At 41.0% G+C, this 24330-nt stretch overlaps 1 protein-coding gene across 11 annotated transcripts in view; it reads left to right on the top strand.

The window, feature by feature from the left end:
• The window catches only part of LOC138759300 (dual specificity mitogen-activated protein kinase kinase 4-like), a 143635-nt gene that overhangs the window by 41251 nt on the left and 78054 nt on the right, over positions 1-24330 (top strand). For 7 of the 11 annotated variants that reach the window (XM_069929498.1, XM_069929495.1, XM_069929494.1 and 4 more), the window contains exons 2-3: positions 14332-14382; positions 17599-17727. The exons of 2 other annotated variants lie outside the window; for them this stretch is intronic. In XM_069929498.1, the coding sequence (XP_069785599.1) occupies positions 14332-14382; positions 17599-17727 (180 nt within the window). The remainder of the gene's footprint in view (positions 1-14331; positions 14383-17598; positions 17728-24330) is intronic. 2 more of the 11 variants (XM_069929497.1, XM_069929500.1) reach the window with 1 other exon arrangement.

Below are 24330 nucleotides of genomic sequence, written 5' to 3'. Positions count from 1 at the left end.
CTGTTACAGTGCCAGTGACTAGGGTTCATATTTAAAGGAAGGTGCGTTGAGGGACCGACTAGGAAACTTGCGAGGAGTTGTCGGGTTCTCAATGCGGGGAAGGTATGCAGAGGGCCCGACCGGGATATTGGTCTTTTTTAATCAATCCCTAAAAAGTTTCTATTGCTTTTACTACTAACTCTGACAGTTTGTTCCAGGTCTCAAATGCATGTCCTTCAGTGTGTGACGCTTTTACCCCAGAGAAAAGATTCTGACAGTACACCCGATGATGATAGTATACCTGTAATGATTTCCTAAATTTCTATCGCGTTGCCCTTCAGCTTCCTATGCTCCAGTGAAAATAACCCATGTTTGCCCATTCTCGCCCTATAATATGTACTCGCTCATCCAGGCAATATCCTAGTAAACCTTTTCTGTACCCTTTCCAAAGTCTCCACATCCTTCCCATAATGGTCTGACCAGAATTGCACACAGTATTCCAAGTATCAAACCAAAGTTTTGTATGGTGCAAATGGTTTCCTTTTGTTGTCAATGCTCCACCCAATGAAGCTAAACGTGCCTTATACCCTCTTCACCACCTAATATACTTGCGTGGCCATTTTTAATGAACTCTGGAACTAGACTCGCAGATTCTTCTACACACCAATACTTCGTCCTACCATTAACCGAATATGTTCCCTTTGCATTTGGGCACCCAAAGTACAACATCTCGCACTTCTTTGCCACTTTTCTGCCCCATTTTCCTATAATCTCCTCATAATCTTTTGACACCCTTACTAATCAAGAACTGAGCAACCTCCACTTTAAGTATACCCATCTGTGGCAACACATTCTGTAACTTTGCCATCCTCTGTCTTAAGGTATTTCTCCTCGTATATGTTTGTAACCTCCATTGATGAACTATCATTCTGTACTGCCTGAAGGACCTGCTGAGGCTCTTCCTGGGGAGGTGTTGGCTTCTTCAGGAATATGTCAAGTGTTGTTTGCCTAGTCTGCTTTTTCTTCAAATTTATTTATATTCAGCAAACACTGTGAGCATTCCTCTCTATCAGTGAAAAGTTTGGGCCCAGCATTCTTCAGCAAGCTGTTAAGGTCTGCCAAAAATTTGGCTAACCCCTTAACAAATAACCTCTTCTGCATCTATTCTTCTCCTTCTGCAGTTCCCTTTTCCCTTGCCTCCTCTTCAGCTATTTGTTCTTGCTCCAGCAACTCTTTGTTAGTTTCTCAGGAACCTCCTCTAGTTCTTTAATGTCCTCATCATCTATGTCCAGGGTCAGGTTGTTTACCATGTTGACAACAGTTCTATTAATCCTTGCAATCTTATCGTTTTCAAATCCCTTAAAAACATGTACATACCGCTTCAGTATTTTTTTTATTATATACCATTTGTGCATTCTTTGGTCCTATCATCCCAGGCACAAGGAAAGCTCTTTACACAGTGGAAAATGTTCTCCTTCCCGCACTGCATCAGTGTTTTGCCAGTATCGTCAGTGCTCCTCAGGTAGTAGGCCTTGAACGCTGCAATAACCCCTTGGTCCAGTGGCTGGATTAAAGAGGTGGTGCTTGGTCGGATATTGGGGCGAAGGTCACCAATGAAAGGGAGTGTCCTGGACCATTTCTACAATTTGCAAAATCTTGAAAGCTATGCCTTCTTCCAAGCAGTACTTCTCAATTTCACTGGCATAGAAATCAAGAAGGGCATCCTAAAACAGCATTTGCATTATCCAGGACTTTTTTTTATTGGCCCTGTAATAAAGGTGTGTTTGTTAATGTTCTTGAAAGCCCTGGGGTTTTCACAATGTCAAATAAGAAATGGCTTTAACGTACCCAGCAACATTGTCACTTGACTTGGCCTCCTTATGGATGAAAGTCCTATCAGGCATTCGCTTCCAGAATAAGGATGCTTTGTCCATTTTTAAAATAAAAATGACTGGGGCAAATAACATCCCTCTACAATTAGTTTATCTAAGGTTTCAACAAATTCTTCTGCCTTCGCATCAGCCCTCGCAGACTCACCACTCACTTTCGCATTATGCAGGGAAAAATGTTTGAAGCATCTGAACCACCGAGAGCTGGCCCTAAACAATATCCGTTGTCTGGTCCTGCTTTTTGAGTATCTGGAACAAGCTTCGTACCTCAATGATTGTCAACGTGCTGAGGGGAACTTGCTTTTGAAGTATGGTCCTCAATCCACATTATTAGCAATTTCTCCGCATCTGATACAAGTCCCTCTTGCATTTTCGTTAGCCTTGTAGCTTTCAGTGCAGCCGATCCTTTAACAGCGTGGAGAATATTTTCTTTGCTTTTGAGGATTGTCGTGATTGTCGAATGTGACATGCCTGAATCACAAACAATAGCATTCATTGTTTTTCCACTTTTGTTGTTTAATAACCTTTTGTTTCACTTCCTAATAGATACTACTTTACCTGGTTTTGCTGCATTTGGGAACTATGGTAGACAGAAAGTGCAGTACCTACATGCATAGGCCTTTGTATACAGATAAAATAAAAGACACGTGTGGTGTGCGTCCAATTGGTGCGTGCGTCCAGTTATACCCGCTATGTCCCGTTCTCCAGTTGGATTTATGAACTCTATTAAAACCTTATAGGACCATGGATGACGGATGTATATGTGGTCAGACATTGGCCGAAGGGAAGTTGAGCGGCATATATCTGTAAGCTGTGTGGGCTCATGGTCCAAAAGGGCCTGTTATCATGCTTTATGTCAAAATTAAAATATTGCCTTTTCTTTGAATATTGTTGCAACCACTCATTTAGTACGTCACCCACTTCTGACTCTAAGCATAAATTTCCTCCTTTCTCCCTGAGTGGTGATATTCTCTCCCTAGTCATTTTTTTTAAATGTAAAATGCCTTGGATTCTCTTTTATCTTGCTTTTTAATTACATTACATGGCCTCTTTGATCCTTCTTGATCCCCTGCTTGAGCTCTTTCTTGAAATCTTTTTATTCTGTCAATTTGTTTACATTTATTATTTGTTGGCATGTTTTTGCTGGGTACAGTTTTTTTTTGCACTATCAATTAGTGGTGATACTTCTGTAGCTGCAGATTTTAAAAAAAATCTCAAGGGTTGTCTGAAATCTGAAAATCCTTCAGGCCCTCGTCTGATTGTAGCTTCATAACCCTTTCTTTCTGACTAAATTCATAACCTCATCATCCTAGGTTCTCTGCTGATCCAGCCCTTCCTTTGTAATTGAACATGTTGGTCCAACATATGTGACTGCCTGATAACAGCTGCTCTTAATTCATAATTCTCCTTACTTCAGGTCTAAATATGTAATAGAGGTGTGGCCAACCTTTTAATTTTTAATTTAGACATCCAGCATTATAGCAGGCCATTTCAACCCATGAGTCCATTCTGGAAGTGTAGGTTAATTTGGTGGAATGGACTCGTGGACTGAAATGGCCGGTTACTGTGCTGGATGTCTAAATTAAAAGGTTTTTGACTTTCCCAATTACATACTTTTTCTATAAGGCCTCAGGCTTGTCCTCCTTTAAACTAATTTGGAATTTAAGGAATGGTGAGCATTATTCCCAAATGCTCTCCCACTGCAAACCTGATCACCTAGCCCTGCTTGTTTCCCAGCGCAGACCCCTTTTTTAGTTGGACGATCTCAATTCCATTTGAAGAAACTCTCTTCGACTAGCTTAAAAAATTCTGCCCCATCTAAGCCTTTAGCACTAAGGCCATTGCAATCCATATTGGGGAAATTATGGATTCCCACTGTGACAACCCTTTTACTTTTGCAACTTTATGTAATTGTAATCTGTTCCAGCACCTCCCTACCTATGGGGAGGCCTATAGTTTTGCTCTATAAGAATTCTTTTAAGATTTTGGAGATACAGTACAGTAACGAGCCCATGCCACCCAAATTAACCTTTCTTGAGGATGGGAGTGTACTGACAATAACCACACCAGCAGTGCGAGTATAAGACAGCTATAATAAGCTAATATGTACACTAAGAGGTCTTGTCTCTCTGCAAGATGAACCTGGAAGGCTAGACTGTAGCTCTGGACTGCTTCATATGGACCAAGTGGTGTAATTACACCACAGGGAGGAAGCCCATAAAGATATGGGGTAAACATACAAAAGGTCCTTACTGACAACACTGAATTCAAACCCCTTGTAATAACTGGCAGTGCTAACTAACAGTGCTGCCCTTGAATCAGAATGATTGCACCTTCTTTGATTTCTACCTGAGGCCACCATTAGCTGTGACACTCTCCCTGATTAGCAACTAATTTCAACCACCACTTTTACCCCCCATATCCCATTTGAAACAGTGAAACACAAGAAAACTGAGTTGATGATTTTAACCTCCTTGAAGCCAAATCTCTGTAATGGCCACGACTTCATTAGTCAACCATCTGTTTTCTCATATGCATTGAATGTTTAAAGTTGAGTTCCTCTCGATCTCTTGTTGCTCTGGTAACAATGCAGAATCCAAATGCATGCTACAGAAATGGGTATTGGGTGCCAGATATGACTGTCAGCATAATCAGTGCCCTCCATAATCTTTTGGACAAAGATGCATTTTTTTCATTTATTTTCCCAGTGCTCTGCAGATTTAAATTTGAAATCAAACAATTCACATGTCTTTAAAGTGCACATTCCATTTTATTAAAAGTTATCTGTGTACATTTTGGTTTGACCATGTAGAAATTTATAAATAGTTTCAAGATACCATATAGTTTGGGACACTTGGCGGCACAGTGATTACAGAGTTATGTTTCATTGCATCACAAGAGAGATGTGCTTGCTCCTGAGTTTCTGATCACCTCTGGAGTCTGTTGTTGCCATTTTTCAACATGAGAACCAGCGTTGTGCTAATGAATGTCAAAGAAGCCATTATGAGGCTGAAAATCAAGAATAAAACAGTAAGAGACATTGCCCAAACCTTAGGATGACCAAGATCAACTGCTTGGAACACCATGAAGAACGTACTAGTGAGCTCAGTCATGCTGATGACAGAAGAATAATTATCATAATGAAGAAAAATCCCCAAATGCCTGTCTGACAGATCAGAAACACTCTTCAGGAGGCAGTTGTTGGTGTGTCGATGACGACTGTCCACAGAAGACTTCATGAACAGGAATACAGAGGCTGTACGGCAAGATGCAAATCATGAGTTAGCCACAGAAACAGGATGGCTGGATTACAGTTTGCCAAGAACTATGTAAAAGAACCTTCAGAATTCTGGACAAGGGTCTTGTGGATAGATGAGAATTGAGGAGGGGGAAGACTCCAGTGACTGTCCACAGAAGACTTCATGAACAGGAATACAGAGGCTGTACGGCAAGATGCAAATCATGAGTTAGCCACAGAAACAGGATGGCTGGATTACAGTTTGCCAAGAACCATGTAAAAGAACCTTCAGAATTCTGGACAAGGGTCTTGTGGATAGATGAGAATTGAGGAGGGGGAAGACTCCAGTGACTGTCCACAGAAGACTTCATGAACAGGAATACAGAGGCTGTATGGCAAGATGCAAATCATGAGTTAGCCACAGAAACAGGATGGCTGGATTACAGTTTGCCAAGAACTATGTAAAAGAACCTTCAGAATTCTGGACAAGGGTCTTGTGGATAGATGAGAATTGAGGAGGGGGAAGACTCCAGTGATCTACTCTGCTGCTCTATGGTCCTGTGGATTGACATCAGCAACTGTGTAAAGTTAACATTTTCATGGTTAAAAATTAAGAACTTGTGAATCTAGAACTTCGCACAATCTCAGCACCCTTGAAAGGATTTTACATAGCCAACAGCGGACACTTTGAAGAGTGGTCACGGCTGTTGTAATAACTACCATTGACAAGATGCTCCCAGCAAGATGCTGCAGTCTGTGATAAAGACCAGATCATTTGTTTTTAAGTGTCTTATGGTGGGATACAGTATCCGTCAGTGAGCAAGACTTTTTGAAAGGACTGAGGGATCTTGTACATCTGCCCTATTGCCTGGGCTTGTATCTGAAATATTTCACAATGTTTTTTTTCATTGCATTACTGGAAATGACAATCTAAACTGCAGAGAAACTTAATGCACTCAAAAGGAAGGGATGGTTATTGGTGTTTTGTTTATTTGCACAGTTGTAAATAGTTATACACAGTTGAATTAAATCTTTATTTTAATTTACATGTCTCCCATTCACTACAATTCTCTCATGTGCAATATGCATTGATGAAAAGCTGTCACTTACTAGCTTAAATTGCTTTCAGAAGGGACAAAATTGCCTCATGGATAACCTGGTGACTGTGTACTTGTGCACCCTGATAAGCAACCTGATCAGCGTCCTCAGGGAGATCGGGTAGCTCAGTGTTCCACTCTGGCAAGAAGTGATCCTTGTTGATTTCACGCATTGTGTTGAACATGACAGACGACAACAACGTCTGATCCAAAAGTAGTACAAATATCAAATCGCTTGGCCAGGCACCTACAGTAATTTTTGAGACGACCGAAAGCATTTTACCCCACTATCCTGACCGTACTCAAATGGAAGTTAAAGCTACGCTGCAGTTGATCAAGTGGGTGGTGATTAGTGAACCCCTTCATCAACCACTTCCTGAGGGGGTAAGTTAGGTTTCCAATTAGATGCACAGGGGTTTCCACTCTTCTCTGTCCACAGAAATCCAAAACTGTTAACAATGTAGATGTACAAGTACTTTATGCAACCCCTGAGATTACAAACAAGCAGTTCACTCGTATTTTCTAGTGGCTGTTTTACATTAACAGGATTGAACCTGACCCTTTGACTTGTCATGAGTCTCATTTGAAGTAGATTCAGTCAGGCATTCATTGAGTTTAGACAATCAAACACTTGTCTATCATTGTATCCTATATGGTTACATGTGACAAAAAAAACACTTTGGACTGATTCACTGAGGTCCTCACAAACTAGGGTATATAAACTTATTTCATGTGGAAATAGTTACCTGCCTTGATCCTTGACCTTTCTGTAGATGGGTGAGTTGCCCAAAACTTGAGAATCATGGGTGCGACCAGGCCAACCCACATACACATCTGTGAAGCTGGAACAACGAAAAAGTCTGTGTTTAGATCAACATATGAAACATATTAATTGATGAAGACAAATAATTATAATTTTGGGCAAGATCCTTACCAGTAGTTATGGTCTACAATAGCCTGGAGAACAATGGAAGGCCAGCCTTTCTGATTGTAGTAGGTTGGATCCTCATGAGGGGCTCTGATGGGAACATGCATGCCATCAATGGATACCCCCATTCTGGAACTCCATCCATTGTCTCCTGAAGTTGTGTACCACTCGACAAGTCAACAGAATGTTTAAATAGGGTCCTCTTCAGTGCTCCAGTAACTTGGTGTACCAATGTACACACAGTGGTGATGACGCCACAAATAGAACTTATGGATTGATATTCACATGGGGTAGCTTACCACCATAAAGCAATGGTGAGTCTAAGCCGAGGTTCCAGAGGCTGTCGCCAGTTTGTTGTCTTGAGCCTCGGGTGTGGCTCAGCAAATTGCAATACAAAGGCAAAAGTGTCCCGACGTATGAAAATGACTCTGTCACTCATCAAAATTATTGAGGACATTGGACAAGAACATGGGTCCATGTGGTGTGTCTCCTCCACATTTTTCTATCCGAGAGCAGCTCAAATTGACTCACAAGAACGAAATGTGTCTGTCTACTGCATCTAAGGTCTGCGTGTCTTTCTGTATCAAACATCTCTCTGCTTCTCTTCAATGTATTTCCGATTTCCCCACTACACCAATACATTGCTTGCACGAATTCTGCGTCCATTTGCGCATCATGATGTCGTGTATGATGCACAGGAACTTAGCCTGTGCTCGAAGAGTGATATACGTGTACATGACTGGTACCATAAGGACATCAACATCTACTGCCATTTTTGTTTTGAAGGATATGACTGGCACGTATATTATACATCACACTAGGTGCCAGTGCAGTAGATTTATATGTCCTGCCTCTTTTGCTCCTGCAATGCTGGCTCTCTGTGTAAAGACAGACTGACCCAGAAAAATGCAGGCCTTGCTCATTTCAGTTTAAACGACCAAAGCCAGCTTAATTTAAAAAAAACCGCCACTTTCATTCCATGATGCAATTGCAAATGCTACACTTGCAAAATTGCAATGCTGGCATCTGCAGACACCAGGATACAAATCACAAGCCCCTTTTCCACTTGCACAATGACCCAGGAATTTACTGGGGCAGGTTCCAGTGGAAAAGGAACACTGTCCGAAAACTAGCATCAAATGACGTCTTTTCATGCTGGGGATTAGCCACCTCTACCCCTACTCGTATCCCCGGTGTTTGCTGACGCTAGCGCGCTGATAAAACCAGTGGAAAAGGGGCAGCAGAAAGTCAGCCTTTTTCAGTTGAAGGTAGAACACTTTGTTCCCCAGGGATGAGTTGTGTTCTGTGGAAAAGCAATTAGTGTCCAGTGGAACAATTAGTGCCCAGTGGAAACGGCACAAAGGGCTTCCTATCCCAGGACACGTCATAGCCAAGGATGCCAAGCAGTCATTGCATGCAAGGGATAAGCAACAAAGAACTAAACATGATTACTTTAACATACGTACCATTGCTATGTCCCAAATGTTACGGTGCCCCGAAATGAGGGTGCTATAGAAAAAAGCTGTAATTTCTGCATGGTCAAACCAAAATATACACAGATACCCTTTAATAAAACCTGGAATGTGTACTTTAATCACGTGAATTTTATGATGACATGTTTAAAACTGGAGCATGGGAAAACAAAGGAATAAATGTGTCTTTGTCCCAAACATTATGAAGGGTACTGAAACTTACAAATCACAGTCAGAATGCTCATCAACTTGATAACAATCTGTCCAGATTTAAAGCAAGGTGGTCTTCTTTACCATGAAGATAAAGAAAAAAATTGACAATCCCTCTAAAATAACTTTCAACAATTTTTAAATTGCATTTTGAAAGGAATCCTTTTTCTGGGGCAAATAGAGATAAAAATGTCTTTGTCCCAAGCACGGAGGGCACTGTATCTTTGGACTAGTTTCCTTGTCTGGGCAGCTCTTTTGCACTCTTTAGCCTCTTTCACACTTACAAATGGTCCCAGGAATTAATGGCCAATTGGTTTTTAAAGTGTCTTGTGTGAAAGGAAAATCTTCTCAGATGATGTCATCTACACTGGGGATTGATTGCCTTGACCCCTAGTACAATCCCTGGTGTCTGGAGATGCTGGCATTGCAATTTTGCAAATGTAGCATGAGCAATTGCATTATGGGATTAAAATGGCGGTATTTTTTGCGTGAGCATGCTAAACCCTGAGGAGAAGTGTACTGGACACCTACGGTATCGCAAATACTCCTCCATTCCTCCTGTGAAGTCGGTATTAATATTTAAATATCAGGCACATTGGGAGAGCTATTGAAAAACTGATTTTTAAAAATCCAGATGTTACTTGGTGTGACTTTAAAAAGAGTTTAAATCAATGAAAAAAGTCACATACAAAAATTAAAAATGTCTTCTGCAAGCTCGGAGGGACAGGGAGGTGCAACAGCTCCTCACCATAAGCCTGGAGAAGGGAGCTGGATATGAATTAACGGGCACAATTAAAGATGGGCAATTTTGAGGGTATTGCATCAAAGTTCAGGGCAATGAGGTATCAGAGGGACCAAAAAAACATACCATTAATGTTAAAGACACTAAAGAGGAGGCTTCACCAGGTCCATAATGGGAGGAGTGGTGCAAACTGTTGGGACTGGCATTTTAATCTGACATATGGCCTCTGGGGTACAAGCAGGCAAGCTACACCACTGGCCCTTACAGGGCAACCTGCAAGCTAAGAGGCGGGCTGCTGTGCAATCCCTTTAACCCATTTTGCAAACTGAGGAGGAAGTTGAGGTGCAGGAATTGGATGCCTCTTGTACCTCATCTGTCACCTATCCATCAACCATCCATGGTCTCTCATCTGCCTCATTCCCTGGCACTACCTCAGCTGACCAGTTGACCATACAACAACAGGCGAAAACACAGGAATCACACTGGGAGCCGTTAAGATCCCTAATTTATTTTTTCAATGTCAATTCAAGTTTGAATCAATGGTCAAGTTGTGGCATTTAATTCACTTATGTGTCTCACTGCTATCCAGGAGGTAGAAACATAAGAAGCCCACAAAGAGGCAGGAGGAGACAGCTGCGACACATGGGCTCATGTTGGAGATAGACATGATTGAACAGGAAAGAGAATGGGTCCAAAGGGAGAGGCATGCAGAGATGTTGTAGGGGCTGATGCAGGAGCAATGGTTGGCACAGTAACAGCGCAAGTCAGGAACATGTCACCAACAGACGGGAATGCCAGGCCGACAATGATGGATTTGCACGATTGATAACTGACAGAAGGCAGGAGATGCAGGCACAGACTGCAGTGATAATGAGACTTGCCTAACCTTGGCCCTCCACTATTCAGTCTCCTTCCTTTATTGGCAGGCCTCCTGCCTCCCACCAGCCTCCCCCTCATTCAAACCATCTTCTGCCACCATGATACTACAAGCCCCATTGCATACCCCACCCTCCTCACACTGCCATCTGCCCTCCCCATTCCATTCTTCTCCTCTTATCGCCCTACACATTCCTCCCACTCCCAATGCCATCTTCCAGCTCTAACGATGAATGCCACTTACACGCCATCCAACATCACCCGGTCAAATGGGGCATTCTCGTCACATGTTGGTGTTGAGGGTTCAGCTGATCGCTCCCTCATTGGCCATTATCCCAGCTCCCACATTCATCTGCTGGAGGAAGAGGATGAGAATGTCCAATGAAAAGTTTCACATGATTTGTTCATCACTGAAGTCAGTCTGTTTTGATTTTGAGTATTATGTTGAACAAAAGTTGAAGGCTTTTGAGAGTTAAGAGATGCCAAAAAAAGTTTTATTTAAATGTTAAAGTTTTATTGAAGAAAGTTTTTGCACCATTTTTATTGACAATTTTTGTCTCTGTTTACACAATGGTTGCACATGACATTCCAACGGTTATTAAACATGTTTTATTATAAAGTTTAGATTTTACAGTTACATTTTGTTCCAAGATGAGCAATAATGTTTTATTGACTTTTAATGGAAATGAATCAGTTGTTATCTTCATTCTTATTATTCATTTCCACACAGGACTGTCATAATTGCCTCATGTATGGCCTGCGAACCATGGCCTGTTGCACCTCTGTAAGGAACACTCTCTGGAGGAGGGAGATCAGACACCTCACCCCTCCACTCTTCCAGGAAGTTCTCCTTGTTAAGCTCATAGATACTATGTATTATACACAGCAGGCAGCAACAACCTCTGACATAAAGGCAATATCAATATCTAATGGTTTCGACAGCCATCTCCAGCGACCTTTGAGACGGCTTAACGCATTCTCCACAACCATTCTTGCAGAGCTCAGGCTGAAGTTGAATGTGCGTTTAATGTGATGTTGCGTGAACTCCTTCATCAGCCATTTTCTCCATGGGTAGGTGGGGTCCCCAACCAAATGTGCAGGAATTTTCCACGCCACCAACATTTGTGTTGATAAAATCAGTGGGGGTGACTCGGAGCATAAGGGAATAATGGCAGTGTCAACTCACCAGTGTCATGCATTCAAAGCAAGGGTCTGTTCAACACTTTAGATGTTGATGTGTACACATTAAAGCATCATTGTGCTTTATGTTATATTCACTTATGTCACTGGGGAATAGGTGGCTGCCTGCATTCTCAGCAATTCTGTGAATGGGCAAGCTGAGAAGAGCGCGAGCCCTCCTGGTGTGACCTGGGCCAACCCATGTGCACATCTGTGCAGATGGAAACAGAAGGTGAAAGCTAGATGACACATAATGCTAACATTTTCAGGTGAAGAAGGAAATATCATCCTTATCAGCACTTATGGTCGATCACAGCTTGAAGAATTATGTAGTGCTGGCCTTTTCAATTGAAGTAGGATGTTGGACCATCCAGTGGTGCGCTAATTGGAATATATGTTCCATTGATGGCACCGGCACACATTGAATAACCACCCCTTCTTTTCCATTGTCTCCTGAAGACGCTCCCCAGTCGACAGCTTGATGAAACGTGGCACGAGGTTCTTTTTTCCACTGTGGCAGTCACCCACTTCACCACCATGAATACAGAGGAGATACTAACACCAAAAAAGAACACTGATGGAGCAATACTCTGTCCCAGAACGGCATACCACCACAAGGCAATTGCAAGTCTGATGTAGGGCTACAGTGGACTTCTGAATTTTGTGTTCTTAAGCCTCAGGTGCGGCCCCAGTATCCCAGCAAGGAAATCAAACCTAACATGAGACGCTCGTAGATTCTTACGTTACAGGTCATCATATTTTTTGAAGATTTTATTCCAGAATACAGGTCTCTGAGATCTCTCCCTCTTCTACATCCTTCTACTATTATGTAACATTTCACAATACTTCATTACAACCAAGTGTTTCTTACATCTGACTCTTAGCTTGGCCACACTCTCCTCCTCAAACATGTCAGAGGATATACGCAAGATGTCATTAAAATTCTGCCACCTAGCATCAGGTGGGCACTGTTTTTTTGAACCAGTTACTCTTTGCACCAACTTGCAGATAAGGAGGCTGATAAAACCTGATTGCCTGGTAATAGATTCGAAAATCTTCAGGACGTCCAAAGCGATCTGTCTTATGTCCACCATTGTACAGAATGAGATGATGTCACTTCCATCTTTTGCGTTTTGCATCATTCTGGCACTTCCGGTCAAAGGCAGAACAGAGCTTACGCCGGGGATAGCTACTTGCAAATGTGAAAGTATTCAGTATCCCAATTAGGAGTGGTCAAGTGTAAACATCCAAACCCCCATTCCTATCCCAGGACACTGAATGGCCAATGTAGTGGGACCCAAGTGTGAAAGCAGCTTATAGCCTCTTTCACAAGCCCCTTTCGCACTTGCATCATACTAAATCAGCTGTTCAGTGACCCAGGATAGGAATGGGGGTTTGGCTTTTCACACTTGACCACTCCTAATTGGTACACTAAACGCTTTCACACCTGCAAGCAGCCATCCTCAGGGTTAGGACTGTTCTACCTTCAACAGGTCCTAACCCTGGGGATGGCTGGTTGCAGGTGTGAAAGCGTTCATGACGCATTGGGCGATGGTAGACCAACTCTAATTCCTGGTCAATGTGTTATGATCTTATATTTAAACAAAATTAGTCATGCCTAATTTTAACAATTCAGCATTATGTACAGTACAGTATGAGCCCTTCAGTCCCTGTTGTTGTGCTGACCTATACAAACCTTTATAAATTTATAAATGACTGTGGGAAAGTGGTAGCAAGAATAGTGCACAGTTTATAAAGACCGTGGGAAAGAGTGATGAAAGACCTGCCCTCCCAGAATTCCATGCAGCAGAGAAAGGGCTGGATGTTCGGAGCACTCATGGAGGGGTTTTTCTGCTGCATGGAATTCTGGGAGAGCAGAATCTCCATCGTGCCTTCTCACCCCCACTGCAACTTTCCCACAGAAATTTAGAAATTTATAAAGGTTTAAATAGGTCAACAAAGTTTACACATTTTTTAATCTTTTGTTTCCTTCGCGTTCTTGCACTCACACAAAAATTTCATTACTACTTTGTCCCTGGATAGTCCATGTCCCTTTCACACTGGGCTAATCAGCACGCAGGTGTCAGATGATCCCAGGGCTGATGCAACTGACCTAGGCAGTCCATCCCCGGTGTGATTTGATGCCTGTGAGCCAATTAAGGAGCTTTCATACTGTTATATTGGCCGTGAATTACTAGGACAAGATGCCAGTGTGAAAGGGACTAAAGATCACTGACAATGCCAATGTGCAAGATGCATCAGAATCAGTGAATTCTTGCTTAATATTCGTGGGAGCATTAAAAAAAAATCAATGGTGATCATTTAATTATTCTGCCACTGATTTAAATCTGTGGGCCATATTTCCTTAAAAGATGTAAGTTGCCTTGATTTTTAACCTAATATGTGAAGGTACTGTATATTTTAGAAGTCAGAAGAAATACAAAATTGATAAGTGAAGTATTTGTTTATTCAGTACATCCAGCATTTTATCTTGTGTTCGTCTAACCTTGTTTACCGCAACATATTGCTTTAAAATGTAATTTTTCAATTCCTCTTGTGCTTGCTGGTTGTGTGCGATGTTGATTTAAATGTTTACCATCACGAACGACTTAGCATAAAATTCAAAATATTTGATTAACAAGTGTTAATGGATTTGATAACTTTTTGACTTGATTTTGTTATGAACTAACAACTCTTTTAATTATTTTTGGGACTAAACAGACTTTGTTAGCACTAACACAGGAACAGCAATGGAAAATTCACCAGAAAATGGTAAATTCAAAATAATAGTTTTTTAAAAAACTATTAATAACCATAACATTTATTACTTATTTCTAAACTTACTTAACTCTAAATTTAACCCCACTATGTGCAAATGTAAATGTGTGTGTGTGTGTATAATTAAAGTCCCATTCTGAAAAGTTAATCTTTTAAAGTTCAGCATCATTGAATTATCAGTTCAGAAATAATTATAAAACACCTTTAAGCATTATATCTTGAGGCCCATTTACTCACAATGTGGTTATTTTTTTCCACAATGAATTCACAAACCCAGACAAGGGTTAAACAAATGTGGTTCTCTTCTTCCATGATGAAGTCACAAACCAGACATGGGTTAAACGAAGTGGCCATACAAAAATAGACCCAGTAGAAATCTGTCCTCTTTTCCAAAGAAACAGCAAAATGGTCTTCCTTATTTCACAAGCCACTGATTCTGTGTTCCCCTTCTTCCAGGAGTAGCACAACACAAACAGCACAATTTCTGGCTGCTGTAACTCAACCCTGTCTTTCACAAGGTTTCAACCCCTGTGTGTCACAGGGTTTTGACTTCTTTAAGCTCCAAGCTGAACTCTTCTAAAACTGAACTTAAAATGTCTGAATTTGTTTATATATTTCTCCAAATCATGTGATCTTTACATCCCTGAGGTGAGTCCCAGTTCATGGAAACCACATGACCATCAGTTTTATTTCTACCAAAATTCCGTTTTTTCAAAACCATTCCATATCCATAACAACCTCTGACCTCATCTATGTTCAAGATGCTTAAGTGATTAAAAACAAATAGCTTCCTTTAGCAGTTCTTGAATGATTAAGACCCACTTAAAATCCATTAGCTCTGACTCAGAGAATGAACATTGTTCTCAGCAATCAATGGTTTTCTATAAATGTGCTGTGACCTGTGTGTGACCCTCTACCAACCCACAGCTAACTTAAGCTGCTTTCAGGTGGAATCGCCTGGAGAATACGGCTCTGGAGTAGGCTACAAGTGTCTGTGAAGAGATGTTCAGGTGGCAGCATTGAAGGAGGTGTCCTGCCATCTGAAAGGTCTGAAGTGGGGAGAGGGGCCACAGAGCAAACGCAGGATATTATACCTACAGGAGAAGGGTTGAGTAGGTAAACCTCCTGGCCAGGTTCTCCACTTTCAAGTAGCCACCCAACAGCTGGATAGGAGTACAATAGGGTGCTTTACAGTTGGGTATTGTGGCCACCTGAGAGTGGCTTTACTAAGAATACAGATATAGTATTTTAACTCTATAATTTACTAAGACATTTTTGTATATGAGAAAAATAGTTTAACATTAAATTAAAGGTTAGCACAAATATGTTAATTTATTTTCTCAATATTCTTTTACTGGAGATTTCATTTAGGCTAATAACTTCCGTAGGAATTTTGAGATCATAAAACTTTTTGAAAGAGAAAAGATTCTATTTCAATTAGGTTTTAAAGAGCAAAAAATACATTTTGCCAAAGGTTCAAGGAAGATTTTCATTAAATCTCAAACCTTTTCTGGTTTCAGTTAGGTAGATGTATGCTGCAAGCTTGTTGCTTCAACCAAGTAAAACTCAGTAATTTTGTTATCCCAGATTCATAACCACTTCAACTTACTTAATATTTTCAACCAAGGAAGGGCCTTAGGGTACTAAAGAGGCATGAAAAAAATGTGTTAAACTGCAAAGCACTGATTCTGTGGTTAACAGAAGTGGAGGTGGTTAAGATAATGTAATTTTTTTGTGTTGTGTAGCTCAACAATTGCCAAATAAATTTTAAATTTAAGAAGAGGAATTGGGATAGAATGTAGAGATGTCGGGATTAAGTCGAATATTGCAAAAGGTGCATTCTCATTGCCTGAAAGCAAGTGCTGGAAAGAAAAGGGTGGTGAACAAGAGAATGGAGTCAGAGCTTGAAGGATAGTTACTGAACATTTGGCTATGACATGAATGGGATAAGTGCGGCTGAAATGATTCATATAAAGAGCATTTCGCAAACTCCGATTGTACTGTGAGATGGTAAATTTTACAGTGGATGAATTTACATTTATGGGATTTGCTGGAAACAAAGCATTAAACCTGAAACAAAGTATTAACCCGAAACAAAGCATGAAACCCGACCCCAAACAAAGCATGAAACCCTAACCCAAACAAAGCATGAAACCCTAACCCAAACAAAGCATGAAACCCTAACCCAAGCAAAGCATGAAACCCTAACCCAAACAAAGCATGAAACCCTAACCCAAAGCATGAAAACCTAACCCAAACAAAGCATGAAACCCTAACCCAAACAAAGCATCAAACCCTAACCCTAACAAAGCGTTAAACCCTAACCCTAACAAAGCATGAAACCCTAACCCTAACAAAGCGTTAACCCCTAACCCTAACAAAGTGTTAAACCCTAAACAAAGCGTTAAACCCTAACCCTAACAAAGCGTTAACCCCTAACCCTAACAAAGTGTTTAACCCTAACAAAGCATTAAACCCTAACCCTAACAAAGCGTTAAACCCTAACCCTAACAAAGCGTTTAACCCTAACAAAGCATTAAACCCTAACCCTAACAAAGCGTTAACCCCTAACCCTAACAAAGCGTTAACCCCTAACCCTAACAAAGTGTTAAACCCTAAACAAAGCATTAAACCCTAAACAAAGCATTAAACCCTAAACAAAGCATTAAACCCTAAACAAAGCATTAAACCCTAAACAAAGCATTAAACCCTAACAAAGCTAATCTTGTGGGCTTCATAGTAACCATTTTTTGCAGATATACTGTTATAAATAGGAAAGACCATGTAATTAAACTTACTGCAGCAGCTCTTAAAATATCACACCTGATTGCAGACATCAAGTTTTGTGGAAAGGTAAATTGCACTTTGAAGATGTAAATTTCTCATTGTGGATTTGTATTTTTGTCAACCAGGATGAGGGAGATATTCTGTGATTTTTCAGTATTGAACTTTAAAAACATTTGCATCATCCATTCATGTGAATCTCTAAATCTTTGTTTCAAGCAATTGTCCCTCAATACCATTATTTGTGGCTCATTGTGGTAGTAAAATTCTGAGCTTGATAACTTTCCCAGTAAAGGAAGTTTCCTTTAATTTTTCTTTGCATGCATGCATGCATCTACAGTAATGGAAAGTAGGTACCTTATTTGTCTCTTGGAGGGTAATATTGTCCCGTCAATTACATGTTTTTATATTTTATTGTTTTAACAGAATTGAAACACAGAAATCTCAAACAGAAGCCCTTCCTCAGTCCAGACCAAGACCCAGAGGGGAGGCGGGTGGGAAAGTTGGTTTGTGGAGGAGAACTTCATTCCAAAAATGAGGACTACTGCACTTTTGGTAAATGACCTACATTATCTTATCCTTTGTTGCTTGGCTTGAGCTAACGGAGGTTCACTGAATCTCTCAAAATGATTGGTTTAAGATAGGATGGTTTTCCTAATAAAGAGATAACAAACACTGCTTTATGGAGGAGTAAAGAGTGAAAATTAATGTTGCCTGTTGATGCAGTAAATATTAGCATCTTGGGGTCAGATAGTCACCTGTTAATGATGTCTGGGTAGTGGGAACTTGATGACTTGTATTTTAATGTTGAAAGTTCTGATTTCTGAAGATAAGCAATGAGACCTTTAAAAGATTTTTCAGGTTGAATTGTACTTATGTTCTTCCAGCAGATTGTTTAGTTTGAGCTTTATATAGGTGTGGCCTTGGAACAGAAGTTCGAGTAAATATTTATTTGTTAGTATGTGACACACAAAGGTCTTAATGGCTTATGGATTATTAGTGTTTAATTTGGAGAGGGGTCATGAATAGGTGGACATTAACTTGCAAAAAAATGGTTGTATTCCATTCAAAATACTATATTTGGTCCTGCTGGCACCATACTTAGTCAAGAATGTAATGGATTGTGTGAATACTATAGCAGATAAAAGTTGTCAGGTTAAATGGATTAGTTTTTTTAATTCTCTTGATTATAGAAGGGTGATCTAACTTAATGGTTAAGACGATAAAGGGATTTGATGTGTTTTGTGCTTCAGAGCAAGCCAGACCATCTGAGGATATTGTTGGAATCTCTGGTTGTGAAAATTTGGAACTATCGAAGCCCAAAATGTTGTTAAGTTATTTGAAAAATTTAAAACATTTAGATGCCTTATGTCCATTAAAGTCTATTAAATGTTAAAGAATTGAGACATGAATATGACCAAGATCTCAGAAAATGACAAATCAGTTCAAAAGACTGGCCTTAACATTCTGACGAATGCATTTTTCTATCTAGAAATTTCAGAATTTCTGCAGGGTTTTGTTTTATTGATATCTCATAAATAGTTTGATTATCTGGTTGGAAAGCAAGAAATAATTTTTCTTCAATTGTAATAATTGTACTAATTCACACAGGGATGTGTTTTTGCAAGAAATATTTCATATATGATGGGCATCAAAAATTAAGCTAACAATTTGGAAGTACATGGTGTAATGTTCTCATTTTGGCTTCTCTTTCTGCCTCCCTGGTTGCCAGGTTAACTCTTCCTATCTGGGGAAGAAGGTGGTAAGGTTGGTGTAGCGGTTAGCACAATGCCTTTATAGTACCAGCAATCGGGACCGGACCTGGGTTAAAATCCCGTGCTGTCTGTAAAGAGTTTGTACATTCTCCCCATGTCTGCATGAGTTTTCACCAGGGGCTCCGTTTTCCTCCCATACTTCAAAAAAAATGTGCCAGTGTGTGGGTTAATGTGTAAATTGGGCGGCACGGACTCGTAAGGCTGAATTGACCTGTTGCAGTGCAGTATATCTAAATTTAAATAAATTTAAGAATGCTCTTGTTTGAAAGTTTGATTCAGTGGGGACACGATCTTTTATCCCCATTTGTATATCACCTTAAGTAATCCCTTACTAACCACATAGGATGCAATAGGTGCTCTGTGGTTAGTAAGGGATTACTTAAGGTGATATGTGAGTGGAGGGAAAGAAAGGTTTAATTGTTATGGGCACCAAGATGAAAGGCCAATTCCAACATGTAAATTAAGGTTAGGTTGGTTGGCAAACCTGTGATTCTAATAAATGTTGTCAATCTGCAGTAGTATAAGACATTGTCCACTTGAGTATCTCATTTGTTTTGGTCATGAATGTCAGATGTTAGTTTTACGTTGATGTGAAATGAAAATGCTTTGAGGCATAAGTAATAATGAAAATTTGCCAGAAGCAATGTTCTGGTCAATGCACATGTCGTTCGTTTTTTTAGAGGTAATACCAATAGTTGTTTTTAACATCCAAGGACATATGACTTAAGTTTCTTTGCAAAGCAGTAGCATTGGCTGTTGTAGTTAAAAAGGGGACCCTATCCACTGGGCTGTTTATATGGTTAGTTTGGAAAAGTTTAAATTGTCAGTTCTCTAGAAAAGCATATATGCTAAGATGTGAAGTAATTGCATTTTACATTTCCTCTACATTCTATGGTCCTAATCCTTAAGGCCGAACTATCAGTAACACTCCTTTAATCAACTTTCATAAAGGATTATAGGTGTCTGAAAGTTGAATTTTGTTGTGGATGATGGTAGTTACCTATAAGCTTCACTTCAATTACATTTAGCATAAAATTTCAAATTCTTAGAACTTAATTCAAAGTTTTCTTCTTCCTGCAACAACTGTTTATGCTTGTAATAGATGCAAGTCTTTGTCAATTATTTTGCTCTTTTGACTTGGCTGAGAAATATATTTTTTATTTATTCTGCACTTGGCTTACCCATCAGGTGAAATCAGTTGAAGAGCTCTTGATTTTAAAAATGTAATTGATTTTTGTAAAAAATGTTTTGTCTCGATGGAATAAACAAAAGCATGAGATTGTCAGGATATTGTCTGCAATATCAGAAGGGAGATATTTTTATTTGTGAATGGATTAACGTTCAACTTTATACAATGCTGAAATAATTTTAAAATTGATTTTTACATCAAACTCTGCATTTAAAATATTAACCAGCTTAATGTTACACTAAATTCTTAACATTTTTCTTTGGCTTGGCTTCGCGGACGAAGATTTATGGAGGGGGTAAAAAGTCCACGTCAGCTGCAGGCTCGTTTGTGGCTGACCAGTCCGATGCGGGACAGGCAGACACGATTGCAGCGGTTGCAAGGGAAAATTGGTTGGTTGGGGTTGGGTGTTGGGTTTTTCCTCCTTTGCCTTTTGTCAGTGAGGTGGGCTCTGCGGTCTTCTTCAAAGGAGGCTGCTGCCCGCCAAACTGTGTGGCGCCAAGATGCACGGTTTGAGGCGTTATCAGCCCACTGGCGGTGGTCAATGTGGCAGGCACCAAGAGATTTCTTTAGGCAGTCCTTGTACCTTTTCTTTGGTGCACCTCTGTCACGGTGGCCAGTGGAGAGCTCGCCATATAATACGATCTTGGGAAGGCGATGGTCCTCCATTCTGGAGACGTGACCCATCCAGCGCAGCTGGATCTTCAGCAGCGTGGACTCGATGCTGTCGACCTCTGCCATCTCGAGTACCTCGACGTTAGGGGTGTGAGCGCTCCAATGGATGTTGAGGATGGAGCGGAGACAACGCTGGTGGAAGCGTTCTAGGAGCCGTAGGTGGTGCCGGTAGAGGACCCATGATTCGGAGCCGAACAGGAGTGTGGGTATGACAACGGCTCTGTATACGCTTATCTTTGTGAGGTTTTTCAGTTGGTTGTTTTTCCAGACTCTTTTGTGTAGTCTTCCAAAGGCGCTATTTGCCTTGGCGAGTCTGTTGTCTATCTCATTGTCGATCCTTGCATCTGATGAAATGGTGCAGCCGAGATAGGTAAACTGGTTGACCGTTTTGAGTTTTGTGTGCCCGATGGAGATGTGGGGGGGCTGGTAGTCATGGTGGGGAGCTGGCTGATGGAGGACCTCAGTTTTCTTCAGGCTGACTTCCAGGCCAAACATTTTGGCAGTTTCCGCAAAGCAGGACGTCAAGCGCTGAAGAGCTGGCTCTGAATGGGCAACTAAAGCGGCATCATCTGCAAAGAGTAGTTCACGATAAGTTTCTCTTGTGTCTTGGTGTGAGCTTGCAGGCGCCTCAGATTGAAGAGACTGCCATCCGTGCGGTACCGGATGTAAACAGCGTCTTCATTGTTGGGGTCTTTCATGGCTTGGTTCAGCATCATGCTGAAGAAGATTGAAAAGAGGGTTGGTGCGAGAACACAGCCTTGCTTCACGCCATTGTTAATGGAGAAGGGTTCAGAGAGCTCATTGCTGTATCTGACCCGACCTTGTTGGTTTTCGTGCAGTTGGATAATCATGTTGAGGAACTTTGGGGGACATCCGATGCGCTCTAGTATTTGCCAAAGCCCTTTCCTGCTCACGGTGTCGAAGGCTTTGGTGAGGTCAACCAAGGTGATGTTGAGTCCTTTGTTTTGTTCTCTGCACTTTTCTTGGAGCTGTCTGAGGGCAAAGACCATGTCAGTGGTTCCTCTGTTTGCGCGAAAGCCGCACTGTGATTCTGGGAGAATATTCTCAGCGACACTAGGTATTATTCTATTTAGTAGAATCCTAGCGAAGATTTTGCCTGCAATGGAAAAAGTTCTCAAATATGTATTTCATTTTCTGGCTGGGAATAAATTAAATATTCACTTACCTTCAAAATAAAATAGTTGTCCATCAGTTCAGTGCATCTGGTGTGACATTTTAGAATATAGATTGACTATAGTGCTACTGTATGGATTGTTTCAAATTGTGCAATTATATTCAAAGCATTTTTTAAAATCAGTACTGGTTGCTGAATACAAGAGAAAGCTCTAGTTCAGGGGTGTCAAACTCAAATTCATGGAGGGCCAAAATTAAAAACTTGGACTAAGTCGAGGGCTGAACTAAATATTTATTGAAAATTTTCAACAACATCTGCATGTTTTCTCTTCTTTCAACATATGTAATGTTAAACTTTAGGATATAACTTTAGGAGGATAATTTTACAGGTCAGGAGTAGGTAGCTCAAGTTCACCCTTTGCTTGACCTGAGGGAAACATATTTGGTCCCTGTGGAGATGTAGTCAGCATTCACAGGCTGTGTCCATTTTGGCCTGCATCAGGACTCAGCATTTCCTGCTCACTCCTCAGGCTCTAGGCCTCTATTCACCCTCGACCCACCTTCCCTCTACCTGACCAGTCCTTTACCCAACCTCTACTCACCCCTCACTCCACTCGCTCTGCCTCTACCCACCCCATCCTATACACGCCCCTCTACTGCCTCTCCCCTCAACCTGTTCCTCCCTCTACCCGTCTCTCACCCTCTAATCACCCCTCCCCTACTCGCCCTGCCCCTCCCCTTTTACCTCTTCCCTATCCACCCCTCCTTCTACTCATCCCTCCCTCTAACTGCCCCTCGCACCACCATAACTTCCCCTGCCCATTACTCCTCACCTACACCCTCTGCCCACCCCTGCTTACCCACCCACTCAGGCCCAGCGCGCTGCCGATCAGCCTTTGCGGTACAGCGGGAGCCATGCGCAGCCTGCCACGTCCGTCGCGCCGACAGGAAATTACAGGCGCTCGCCAATCCACCGCACCGCTCGACAGGTGGGAGAAGTGACTGGTTGTGCGGGAGCCTTCCAACTGGCTTGCCGTCTGATGACATCGACGTGTTACAGTTTCTCGTGTTACAATGGGGAAGGATGTGAAATGAAGGGGGAGGATGGTGGGGGTGACATTACCAAAAAACAGCATCGGCTCTCGCTGCAGGGAGGGCCACCTCTAATAAATTTTTGAAATAATCTTGCGGGCCAAATATAATTATATCGCCGGCCAAATTTGGCCCGCGGGCTAGAGTTTGACATGTGTGCTCTAGTTCAAGTTAAATTTCAGTTTAATGTCACATGTACTGAGGTAGAGTGAGAAAGTTTACGTTGGGTGCAACACAGCTTGCCAAGCCATAAATAATGCGCCAACACGAATACGACACAGTGGAGTGATAGATCAATCAGAAGAAAAAAAGGATTTAAAAGAACAATATTAGTGATCTTGGAAGTGTCAGAGAAATAGGATAGGAGAGTGAAGCGATTGCAGAGTGTGGGAAGAAAAGATCTGTTGTGAGTAGCTCGCAAAGCCTCACCATCTTGATTTAATTTAAGCAAAAGTCTCTTCTTTCATATTGATGCTCTCTTCACACTGCTACCATCAGGAGGGAGGTTCAGGAGCCTGAAAACAATCACCCAATAGTTCAAAAATAGCTTCTTCCCCTCTGCCATCAGATTTCTGATTGGACAATAAACCACAGTCTCACTTTCTCTTCCTTGCACAAATTTATTTTTTAAAATGTAAATTATAGCAATATTTCATTGTAATGCTGTTGCAAAATGAAAAAAATGTTGGGACATGTTCACGACAATAAAAATTCTAATTCTGATTTATGATGGCTTTAATTTTTTGGCTTCTATTATTTTTCCAACTAATTTTGCATTGATCTTGGTTCCTAGAAAATAGTTTCTTCTTCCTTTGGCAACGTCTTTTCAACAAATTAATAAAGATGCATAATACACCCTCTGCTGCCTTTTATACAGATTTATTTTAATATGAAGAATCATATAAGCTGATAGCCCAAGTTTAATTAGTTATTGGAATAGTTCTCTTTCTAATTTAATTTGTCCATCTTCAGTTCTCATGCCCTCTGAGCAATCTATTTGGGTAGATCTCTTCCCTACTTGGACTTGTGTGGTGCTCCGACTCCCCTCTTTCACACCACCCCCTGCCCCCCGCCCCCCCCCCAAATATCATGCTCCCTAAAGCACATTATATATTAAACAAAAAGTAGCGTGTTGAGTTGATCTATTGTAAACCAAACCAGTTTGTCCAGTAATTTAAGATTATGAAATAAAACAAAACTTTGTGAAATGATGTAGATTTGTCTCATTGTATGCTAATTATTAAAATAAGTAGAGGAGGAGAAGCAGGCTAGTCAGTCCCTCAAGTCATTCTCTGA

This window comes from Narcine bancroftii, chromosome 3 (assembly GCF_036971445.1).
Source record: "Narcine bancroftii isolate sNarBan1 chromosome 3, sNarBan1.hap1, whole genome shotgun sequence".
Classification (NCBI taxonomy): domain Eukaryota; kingdom Metazoa; phylum Chordata; class Chondrichthyes; order Torpediniformes; family Narcinidae; genus Narcine; species Narcine bancroftii.
This window is presented reverse-complemented; position numbering and strand designations above follow the sequence as displayed.